The sequence below is a fragment of the Homarus americanus genome, unplaced genomic scaffold, assembly GCF_018991925.1.
Source record: "Homarus americanus isolate GMGI-L3 unplaced genomic scaffold, GMGI_Hamer_2.0 scaffold34360, whole genome shotgun sequence".
Taxonomy (NCBI): domain Eukaryota; kingdom Metazoa; phylum Arthropoda; class Malacostraca; order Decapoda; family Nephropidae; genus Homarus; species Homarus americanus.
Window position 1 is genome coordinate 10131568 of NW_024739403.1, and position 12312 is coordinate 10143879.

At 39.8% G+C, this 12312-nt stretch overlaps 1 protein-coding gene across 1 annotated transcript in view; it reads left to right on the forward strand.

Moving 5' to 3' along the window:
* LOC121874643 (valine--tRNA ligase-like) overlaps window positions 1-9887 on the forward strand; it is a 72722-nt gene extending 62835 nt beyond the window's left edge. Inside the window, exon 7 of the mRNA XM_042378872.1 lies at window positions 9632-9887. Coding sequence (XP_042234806.1) covers window positions 9632-9887 — 256 coding nt within the window. The remainder of the gene's footprint in view (window positions 1-9631) is intronic.
* Window positions 9888-12312: the final 2425 nt, after the last annotated feature.

Genomic DNA, 12312 nt, shown 5'->3' on the forward strand with positions numbered 1-12312 from the left:
ACTGTATGATTTCATTATTAGATATGAATGTAACATTTATTTAGACTGTGCTAACCTTTGTGTTAGGCTAACTACTAAATTTTTTTCGATTTTGAGTAGTAATCTGCACCTAACCTTATTTTCTCCATAAGCCCTGTTATTTCTATTACGCAAATTTCTATAACACGATGTTTTACAAGAACACAACTATCGCGTTATAGCAGAACTGACTGTACAGTAAAATTCCAGTTATCCATTACTTACGGGGATTGAGAGGTGCTGGATGAAGAGTTTTCCAGGTTATTTGAAACCTACTCTTAGGATCCCCCAATAAATCGTACATTGCACAATGAACCTTACAATTATGTCTCAAATAAAAGAAGAAGACTTCTTTAACACTTATTCTACTCTATATAAATGTTGTGGGTTAAAAATAAGATAAATATAATATAAAACTTTAAAATAAGAAAAATAAGGAGCATGGATGTGTGTCCGTGTTGGAAGTGAATGTGTGTGTAGGTGGTGTGCTATAACCGCTTTGCTGACTTGCCAGCCCAACTGCCGTGTCTATAGTTACATATAATGAAACTATGAAAGTTGTCAAAAAATCATTACAATGCAGGTGCTCCTCTACTTACGAACGAGTTACGTTCCTGAGGCTTGTTTGTAAGTCCAACTTTACTCCTGTAGATACCAAACATATTGTAAAAAATTAAAAGATTGTTGATATTTAGTACAGCTATACCCTTTAGTTCAGCCTTAAAACCTGGCTCACTCTTCTCCTCTTAGGTAATGTTTATTCTATCTGGAATTTTCTTCAAAATAATCAAGTCTCATCCATATTAAACACCTGTTCTGGCAGGTAACCCCACTCAGTGATGATGTTTGTATCTCTGAAAGTTTGTAAGTTGAACGTTGTTAAATAGAGGAGCACCTGTACAGTACTCTAATGTGGATTAGAAATAAAGAAAATATAATATAAATTAAAAAAAAAAAAGGTCAGTGTGTGTATATGTGGGAAGTAATGTGTTGAAGCGGTGGGTTACTGGGCTATAACTGAATGGCTGTGCTCCCTACCGAAGTGACATCACGGCATACACACAGGAAGCACGGCAGCCACACATCTCTTGAGTCAGCTGGTTGATGGCCTGAACTGTGCCGTTTGGGTGAGGAAGGAGCAATTTTTTTTTTTACATTAAATATGTGCTGTAGCAGCTATCAATGTCCTGCAAAGGTGTGAAAATTCTTTTATCTGGCTTTAGAATGTGAATATTTCTCCTTTTTGATGTACTTTAATGATGGGAGTCTTAAACAGTGAATGCAAAATGGGAGGTGTTGGTGTCTTGTCTACTGCTTGAACAGTATGTTTATGCACAAAAGAAAGTTCCAGGGCCATCCAGCTTAGTGTTTGTTAGATATTCGTCTTCCACAATAAGAATTAATTTTATTGATAAACCACCAATTAATGGAATTAATATAATTAGAGGTACACAATCCCTTATCCGAAACCCTTGGGACCAGATTTGTTTCGGAATTCAGAATTTTTCGGATTTCATAACGGTAGTACGGTACATATACAGTGGTCCCTCGGTTAACGAGCACAATTCGTTCCAGAAGGTTGCTCGTTAACCGAAACTAATGTTTCAATGGGTTTTTGGGTAATTGGTTCCAGCTCACCGAAAATTCCCTAAAATCAACAAAAAAGGTAGTAAAGTACACTTACTTTGAGGTGTGTATGTAGAAGGCTCCTGGATGATGATGATGTTGATGATGATGATGATGGGAATTAGAAAGGGGGTGGAGGAGAAGGGAGAAGAGAAGGCATTGGGGTGGAAGAGAAGTCACCCCATGGCGCCATTTCACCCATAAAATTTTAGTTCACTTGGTGTACTTCAAGATTATTTTCTTTAAATCAACACTGCACTGCATTATATATTGTCAATATGTAAAATAAATTTCAAATTGACCAATAATTTGCTTGGAAACACAGAAAAGAAGCATTTAGTTGAAGAGAGTCTCAAGCAAGATGTTACCTCCACTGAAAAGACACAGAGACTGACGCCTGTATGGTGTGTTGACAGGCTTTTTGGTGCGCTAAAAACTAGCTTCCTATACTTCAATTATGTTCAGTAATTGTTAAAATGACTAAAAAATTTAATATAAAACTTTTAAAATTATTGAATAGTACAAACTTCTTGATATTTACTAAAATAGTAAGGAATTTAAGCCCTAGAACCGATTACTGTACTGGCGGACTAATACTACAGCTGGTGGACCGCCAAATGCAAGCGAAAACATGTGGAGGGGCGCGCGTTAAAATATCGTTAATCGAGGGATTGCTCGTTAACCGAAGTTAAGAATCTTATGGAAGGTAATTCATTAACCGAAATCTCGTTAACCGAGGGATCACTGTACCGTATATTATGGTAACACCCTAGCGGGGTCTGTGGCAGCACCTCGCAAGCAAACACATTAATATTTCTGCAACAAACCTTATGAATATGAATTAAAAAGTATAGTGGTCCCTCGGTTAATGAACTCATTTCATTCCCATGGGTCTTTCGTTAACCAAAAATTTCGTTAACCGAAACCATTGTTTCAATGGGATTTTGGGTAATTGGTTCCAGCTCACCGAAAATTACATACAAAGTAAAAACAAAATGCAGTAAAGTACACTTACTTTGAGGTGTGTATGTAGAAGGCTCCTGGTTGATGATGATGGGAATTAGAAGTGGGGGTGGAGGAGGAGAAGAGAAGGAAGTGGGGATGGAGGAGAAATCACCTTGCAGGGGACCCATGCTTGATGCCATCATTTCACCAATAAAATTTTAAGTTCACTAGGTGTAATTCAAGATTATTTTCTTTAAATCAACACTGCACTGCACTATATATGTTGTCAATATGTTAAATAAATTTCAGAATGGCCAATAATTGTACTGTAAAAATGTAAAAATACTCTGTGTTCAAGTGACCCACAAGCAAGATGTTTCCTCCACTGAACAGAGATACAAACTAAGGCCATGGTGGGTGAGTGAAGTGGCTGATGGGCACACCAAAAACTAGTTCCCTGTACTGCAATTATGTTAAATAAGTGTTAAAATGACTAATAATTTTAATATAAAACTTAGAAAAATATTGAATATAAGCCCTAGAACCGATTACTGTATTGGCAGACTAATCTTCCAGCTGGTGAGCAAGCCAAAACATGTTGACATGATTTCATAAGAATTTCATTAACCGAATTTTTGTTCGTTAACCGAATTGAAGATTCTTATGGAATGAAATTCGTTAACCGAAATTTCGTTAACCGAGGCATTCGTTAACTGAGGAATCACTGTACATACAAAGTAATGTACAGGGAATTCTGCTATAACGCGTGTTTTGACAACGCGAATTGGCTCTAACGCGATTGATGAATAGAGGAACAATATGTGTAAAACGCGAACGCGTTTGCTGTAACGCGATTCCACTCGAACGGTTGTTGTGGCTTGGAGCGGGATTATGCAGTGTTTACAGTTCACGTTCGACATCACATGTTCAATTGATTTATGTGTTTAGTTTGTGAAGAATTGCAGAAATAATTTATGTAATATTTATGTATACAGTATACCTGTACAGTACTGTATATGTAAATTGTAAAATTTTAAATAAAAGAGAAAAACAAATTATGTAGCGTTTTACACCCGCGCTCTGTTTACATCACACACAATGTTTACAGTTCACGTTCGACATCACATGTTCAATTAATTTATGTGTTTTGTTTGTGAAGAATTGCAGAAATAATATATGTAATATTTATGTGTGTGTGTGATGTAAACAGAGCGCTTGCCTCTCTCTCTCTCTCTCTCTCTCTCTCTCTGTATTGATGGAATTCATGGTTTAGAGTGAGTGATACGAATGTCGTAACATTACTAGGCTGAAGGCACCTGAATACTACTTAAACACATCAAAACTATGTTAATTGATCACTGTATAATAAATTCATTCACTCATAATTTCAAATTCCCTTTTCATCCTGTGTTATATACAGAAATACTTGAGTCCCTGAGCGAGTACACAAAAAGAAAATGGAGGACTAAGACATCCTGGAGTGGATAGAGAACGGACATCTCTACTGGGGGACTCAAACGTTTCTCATGTTTTGTGGGCGCTGTAGCACAATATGAATATGTAAATTACAATTTACATATATATACAGTGGTCCCTCGGTTAACGAGCGCCTCGGTTAACGAGTTACCTCCCATAAGATTCTTAAATTCGGTTAACGAGCAACCCCTCGGTTAACGAGTTTCTTGCGAGCCGACCTCAACAAGTTTTGGCTTGCACTGGGCGGTCAACCAGCTGTAGTATTATTCCGCCAATACATTAATCGGTTCTAGGGCTTAAATTCCTTACTATTTTAGTAAATATCAAGAAGTTTATACTATTCAATAATTTTAAAAGTTTAATATTAAATTTTTTAGTCATTTTAACAATTATTGAACATAATTGAAGGTAAAGTGACTAGTTTAATGCGTGGCATCCAGCCTCTTAACACAGCAAACAGGCGTTAGTCTCTCTCTGTTTTCACTGGAGGTAACATCTTGCTTGAGACTCTCTTCAACTTAACGCTTTTTTCTGTGTTTCCAAGCAAATTATTGGTCATTTTGAAATTTATTTTACATATTGACAATATATAGCGCAGTGGAGTGTTATTTTAAAGAAAATATTCTTTATTTACAACAAGTTTAACTTTAAAAAGCACGTGTTGACATTGTTTGAATCCAGCATGGGGCCTAAGAGATCAAGAAAAGCGATTTTAATCCAAACCAAGCAAGAAATCATAAAAAAACATGAACAAGGCATTAGAACAAATGCACTATGCAAAGAATATGGCATGTTGACATCAACTGTGTCGACAATTCTTGCACAGAAAGACAAATTCAAGGAAGTGAAAGTGAGAGACAAATCTACAAGAGAGTTTAAAAGTAGATCCCCAATTGCAGAAACTGAGAGGTTACTTATCATCTGGATTAGGGAAAAACAGATGAAAGGTGATTCAGTTTCTATTGAATTCATTTGTGAAAGAGCCAGGGAAATTTACGAACATTTAAAGACAGATCAACCTGGTTCTTCAGGCACAGAATTTGAAGATTTTCGGGCCAGCAAAGGCTGGTTCGAAAAATTTAAGAAAAGAAGTAACATTTTCAGTGTTGTTAGGCATGGTGAAGCTGCTAGTGCTGATAAAGAAGGGGCAGCAAAGTTTTTAGATGAATTTAAAGATTTGATGGAAGAAGAAAATTATCTTCCACAGCAAGTGTTCAATGTGGACGAAACTGGGCTGTTCTGGAAAAAGATGCCCAAAAGAACATTCACCACCAGAGATGAAGCCTCTTTACCTGGGCATAAACCCATGAAAGACCGTCTCACTCTATTGCTTGGTGCCAATGCTTCAGGGGATTTCCGACTGAAGCCTATGCTTGTCTACCACTCTGAAAACCCCAGGGTGTTCAAGCAACAGAAAGTGGTAAGAACAAAGCTTGGAGTTTATTGGAAGTCCAACCGTAAGGCATGGGTGACAAGACAGCTCTTTAATGAATGGGCTGTTGAGGTGTTTTGCCCTTCTGTCAAGAGCTACCTAACCACCAATAAACTCCCTTTAAAGGCTCTTCTCCTCATGGATAATGCTCCTGGTCATGACCCTGACCTTGCCAGAAATTTGGAGTATGAATTTGACTTTGTGAAAGTGTTGTTTTTGCCTCCAAACACTACATCAATTATACAGCCAATGGACCAGAATGTCATCAGCAACTTCAAGAGGTTGTACATGAAGAAAATGTTTAGGAGGTGTCATCAGGCAACTTCCAATGATCCTGAACTAACACTGAAACATTTCTGGAAGACACAATTCAACATCCTGGAGGCTGTAAAATTGATTGTGTCATCATGGCAAGAGGTCTCCACTAGATCCCTCAATTCTTCATGGAAAGCACTGTGGCCATCAGTAGTCCATGATTTTGAGGGATTTGAGGAAGAAACAGAGTTTGACCAGGAGATTGTGTCCATTGGTCAGTCATTGGGCCTTGAAGTGGAGGAGGAGGATGTGGAAGAGCTTGTGATGTCTCATGAGGAGGAACTTAGTCCTGATGACTTGAAGCAACTGGATGAGATGTTACAGGTAGAGGCTGACAGTGGTGAGGAGGAAATTGAAAGTGATGATCATATGTCAGCTAAAAAGTTGAAAGATGTGATTTACCACTGGGAGAAGTTCAGGGAACTGGCTTCAAAGCACCCAGAAGTGGAAAAAACTGAACTAACTTTGTGTCATGTTGAGGACTCAGTGGTCTCCTTCTTTAAGCATAAGTTAATGGTGAGGAGGACAGATGCCCCACAAACCACAATTGACACTTTCTTCAGTAAAAGGCAGAGGGAACAAGATGCTATCCCTCCGCCTTCCACTTCAAGATGGAGAGAGGATGTTCATGGTGGAGAATCTGTCAGTCCAGAGGTTCCTGACATTTTCATGGAAGGTGACTCGCCTTCCAAGAAGCAGTAAAATGCTTCTCCTCCACCTCCACTTCCTTTTCTTCTCCTTTCTCCTCCTCCACCTCCCACTTCAAATTCACATCATTATCAAGGAGCCTTCTACATACACACCTCAAAGTAAGTGAACTTTTCTACCGTTTTTGTTGAATTTAGGCAATTTTCGGTGAGCTGGAACCAATTACCCAAAAACCCATTGAAACAATGGTTTCGGTTAACGAGATTTTCGGTTAACGAGCAACCTGCTGGAACGGATTGTGCTCGTTAACCAAGGGACCATTGTATGTAAATTGTAAAAATTTAAATAAAAGAGAAAACTAAATACGTAGCGTTTAAAGTGTACTGTACAGTGTTGTCGCTTGGCGCGGGGTTATGCAGTGTTTACGGTTCACATTCGACATCACATGTTCAATTGATTTATGTGTTTTGTTTGTGAACAATTGCAGAAATAATTTATGTAATATTTATGTATACAGTATACCTGTACAGTATTGTATATGTAAATTGTAAAATTTTAATTAAGAGAGAAAAACAAAATACGTAGCGTTTTAGACCTGCGCGCTCTATTTACACCACACATTCAGTCTGAAACACGTGAAGTTTTTAAGCATCCTCAGTGATTTATGATTTACTGTTTCTCCAATTTTGTGACTATGGAAAAGAAGAATATCTCCGGGAAGTGTTCTGGTGATCGCATTTCCGTGGTGATCGTAAAAGAAAGGCTATAACACTTGAAGAAAAGCTTGATGTTGTCAAGCGTTTTGAAAATAAGGAAAGAACATGTGATATTGTGCGTGCAACGGGAATAAAGGAGTTTACTTTACGCACCGTTAGAGACAATGCAGCAAAGATTAAAGCAAGCTGTATTGCTGGAAAAACCTTGAGTGCTAGCAAAAGTGTGAGATCACTGCCAAAGGAACTTGAGGAGATGGAATGGCTTCCAAGTGTTTGGATAGAAGATCAAACGAAAAAGCGATCTGGGACCAGCTTCCTCAACATTAAAGAGAAAGCCTTGTCAATATATGAGGACCTAAAGAAAAAAGCTGAAAATCCTGATGATGTGATTGCCTTGAGTGCTAGTAGTGGATGGTCTTATGGTTTTAAGAACCGCTATGCATTTCATAATGTAAAGTTATGTGGTGAAGCAGCAAGTGCCGACGAAGCAAGTGCCCGGGCATTTCCTCCCACTGTAAAGAAATTGATTCAGGAAGAAGGCTACACCTTAGACCAAATTTTTAATTTGGATGAAACAGGTTTATACTGGAAGTGCATGCCAACAAGAACTTACATTTCCAAGAATGAAGCACAGGCTCCAGGCTTTAAGGCTGTGAAGGACCGTGTGACAGTGTTGTTGGGTGCAAATGCTAGTGGAGACTTAAAGCTTAAGCCTGTGTTGGTGTATCACTCTGTCAACTCGTGAGCTTTAAAGGGTTACATAAAGTCTACTCTAGGTATTCACTTTAGGTCAAGCAAAAAAGGTTGGATGACGGGACAAATTTTTTCTGACCTTCTTATGGATGTTTTTGAAAATGTTTTTAAAATATATTGCAAGAAGAGAATATAGATTTTAAGATTCTCCTCAATTTAGATAATGCGCCAAGCCACCCTCCCACCATTGCTGAGCTTTCTGACAATAGCAAAGTGCTCTTTCTACCTCCAAATACAACATCTCTCCTTCAACCAATGGACCAAGGAGTAATAGCAGCCTTCAAAGCCTATTATTTGAGGCGTACATTTAAGAAAATTATTGCAGCTACAGGTACTGAGGAAGGAAATGATAAGGCCAGTGTTCTTCAGTTTTGGAATAGTTTCAACATCAAGCATGCACTTGACATCATTGTGGAGGCCTGGGGTGAAGTAAGTAAGGACTGCTTGAGTGGAGTTTGGCAGAAACTTCTCCCAGATTTAATTCATGGTTTTACAGGCTTTGATGCATCAGAGGAGCTCCCAAAAATTAAAGAAAATTTTGTTTCTCTTGCAAAGCAAGTTGACTTTGCTGAAGTGGAAGGCGCTGATGTTGAGGAACTGCTCGAGTCCCACTGTGAAGACCTCTCTACAGAAGATCTACAACAACTTGTTGCTGCTGGGGAAATAGAAGATGCTGAAGATGAAGAAGTCCAGGATGCAAAACCACAAGAGCTTCCCACTTCTGTTTTGTCTTCTATCCTGAGAGAAGTTGATAAGCAGTTGCAGCTCTTGGAAGACAATGACTACAATGCAGAAAGGAGCAGGATTGCAGTTCGTGGTGTTAAATCTTTTTTGGCACCTTATGAACAGCTTCTTTGTGAAAGAAGAAAGACGGCAAAGCAGCAAACATTAGACGTCTTTTTTAAGTCAACCCCCAAGAAGCAGACTGAAGACACTGAACCACAGCCATCCACTTCTGGAATTAGACGTTTTTTCTTCCCTCCCATGCAACCAAAACTTCACCTGATGATGATACTGATGATGACAACTGTCAAATCCTGTCTGCATAACTCCTCAACATCACCCTTCTCCCCCATCAAGTTATATTCATATTTTTTCAAGGTAAAGTGTAACATTTACTGTATGATTTCATTATTAGATATGAATGTAACATTTATTTAGACTGTGCTATCCTTTGTGTTAGGCTAACTACGAAATTTTTTTCGATTTCGAGTAATCTGCACCTCACCCTATTTTCTCCATAAGCCCTGTTATTTCTATTACGCGAATTTCTATAACACGATGTTTTACAAGAACACAACTATCGCGTTATAGCAGAACTGGCTGTATACCGGTAATGGAATTAACAAAACATTAAATACAAACAAAATACAGGACTGTACAGTATATTGTACAATAATAATAAAAAAACAATAAAATATTTTAACTCTTAATTTGAGATGTGTAATTCTACATTCAAATTATTCTCTATCTTGCAAGGATTCCAGCAATGCAAGTTATATTCTGCTGAGACACAACTGATGCCTCACACCTGCGTGGGTCAAGCTCGGCGTCACTCTGGGCATGTTCTGCACACGAGTGATGCTCCACGAAAAGGCTTTTGGATTTTGGAATTGCGGATAAGGGATTGTGGACCTGTAATAACTTATAAAAAGAATTTTTTCAGCTTTTCATTGTTTTCTTCATATATTTCTTTTTACAGGTATGTCAAGTGCTTAGATATGGCAGCCAAGGCAATTGAAGCAGTAAAGTCAGGTGAACTAGAAATAATTCCAAAAATGCATGAAAAGACTTGGTACCACTGGATGGAGGAAATGAGAGATTGGTGCATCTCTCGGCAGCTTTGGTGGGGACACCAGATTCCTGCATACTTTGTGAAGATTGATGACCCATCTTTCCCTGCTAGACAGGCAAGTTTTGTGCTGTTTGATGAATTAACATTCAGTATGTTAAGTTAGTGCTGTAACCTTGGGTTTTTTCGTTATTTTTCAATACAGGTGTACTCCGAAAACCGATGTCCCACTAACTGCTGCTTCGCATAACCAATGATAACATATAGGGAAAATACCCTGCAAGTGTCTTTGATACCTCGGAGATCCAACGATAGGGAGAGGAGCAGCAGAGCTGTTTCGAATTCGGCAAGCGGTGGTGTGATGCAAGTTCTTGCCACAAGAAGGCTATGCTCACTGCCTTGACTCATTCCCGCTATCTTTGCTCTTGTTTACACTTACTACACTAAAACCCCGATTAACCGACTTTCGGATTAACCGCCGATCCTTGACCCTAATTTTTTTTTTTTTTTTTATACACGGGGATTAGCCCACCCGGGCACAGGTCACTGACCCACTTCGGGGCCTGGGGGCGATAATTTAATAATAGTAATAATAATAATAAAGAACCATAAAGAAATGCAAAAATGAAAAAAAAATCAAGAGTGAGAAACAATATACCTGCATGTATGTTGTGGTGTCAATAGTAAGAGAAATAATTGAGACCCTGCAATTTTGTGTGTAAATGAGGCAGAAAGTCAGATCAGCAACCTGGGACTTGGTCACAATTTTCGTGATGCCATATGTGTATGTATATTATGTATGCTGTATGTATATTATGTATGTGCTCCATTTATATACACTATTTATTCAGCCTAGCTAGCAGCGTGTGGCAATGTATTTACCATGTCCCACATGCTTAATTAATGTGCCTGGCGACATATGGAAGCTGCTAATGTATCACTTACCACATGTCGCCCGAGAGACAGAGTAAGGAGCGCCACCTTCCTTGTGTACCTTCGTTTATCCAGTAAATAGAACCTACGAAAACTCTACAGGTGTTTGTGTTCGCTCCTGTAGATAGAACTTGATACCCAGAACACATACATGGTGCAGTGAACCGATTTTACTGGACCATTATACAAGTGAAGTGTAAAGTTTGTGGCAAGACCGGCTTATGGACCCCTACTCTGCGTCGACCACCGCTAATGGCCGTCTCCTCCAAGAATTTATAGCAACTTTGAGCAGTGTCAGTGACAGTGATTTTCTGTGAAGTGTATAGTGCATTGTGTGTTTAATGCCATAACTGTGTGACCTTGTTTTAAAGGATTCCCAAGGTAAAAGGCATGTTCTGGGCATTTGTAAGGAGTAAAGTTTTTCACATCCTCCTCTCGCCATGTCCACAAGGTAACTGACGCGAGTCGCCCCCTCCACCCTCTCACAGCGAGACACTGCCTGAGACACGCACACACACACACACACACACGTACAAACACACTGACTGCGGCCATTCCTTTATATATATTTTATATATATATAATCTACATATCTGTGCATTTAATTAATTTTTGTCTCGGATCTTGTTGATACGACGGGCTGACCGGTCAACACTGATTTAAGACACAGTACACAGATTAAGTTATTATGTCTCGTGCCTTACGCAGTCGTGGAGCCAACGCCTGGATGATTCAGTCGGATGACAGCTCAGCAGAGATGGATGACCAAGTTGAACAGGACGCTCCAGCTCCCACCACATCGCGCAGCCCTTCACCTCGATATCCAGCGTTGTCGTCAGGGATAATTGCTTTAATGAAGTTCATGAGGGATGAAAGGCGCGAGGACGAAGCTAACAGACTTGTGGAGAATGAAGAAAGAAGACAAGCAGAGGCAGAGAGAGACCACCAACAGAGATTGGAAGACAGTGCACGGTTTGAAGCTTTGATATCTCGCCTCACTGTTAACCAAGCCCCTGGCTCTAACACTGCCTCGGTATCGACTGGTTCGGATACCTCATCAACGCCTTCTTCACGCCCCCTAGCCCCACCTAAAGCGGCTGCTCAAACACCGCCCATCTTGAAGCCTGGTGTGAATTTCCAGACTTTTCGTGAATGGCGGCGACGGTGGACTGATTATGCCACAATGGTGGATCTCCAGAGTTTGTCACAACCTAAACAACTTATTCAGCTGCGTATGTGCCTGTCCTTGGAAACTCAGCGTGTCTTGGAACATACGTTGCAGGTACCTCCGACCTCTTCGTTGTCTGTAGAGGAGGTACTGGATATTCTACAACGGCACATCAAAGGGCAGCGGAACGAAGCACTACGCAGGAGGGAATTGTTTAGCTGCAGACAGATGGAGGGCGAGACTTTTGATGCCTTTTATGTACGACTCAAGAGAGCCTCGGAAGAGGTAGATATATGCCCAGGTAGCCACCAGCAGTGCGAGGAGACCCAGTTGAAGCGGGTGATCCTGATGGGAGTTAAGGACGAGGAACTTGTCCAACGCCTCATCTCCCTCGACTCTTCCTCTTCTCTTAAGGATGTGTTGACGATATGTCGCTCCTATGAGGCTGCCAGGTGTGCCACCTCTGCCATCCGAGCTCCCCCTACAGCTG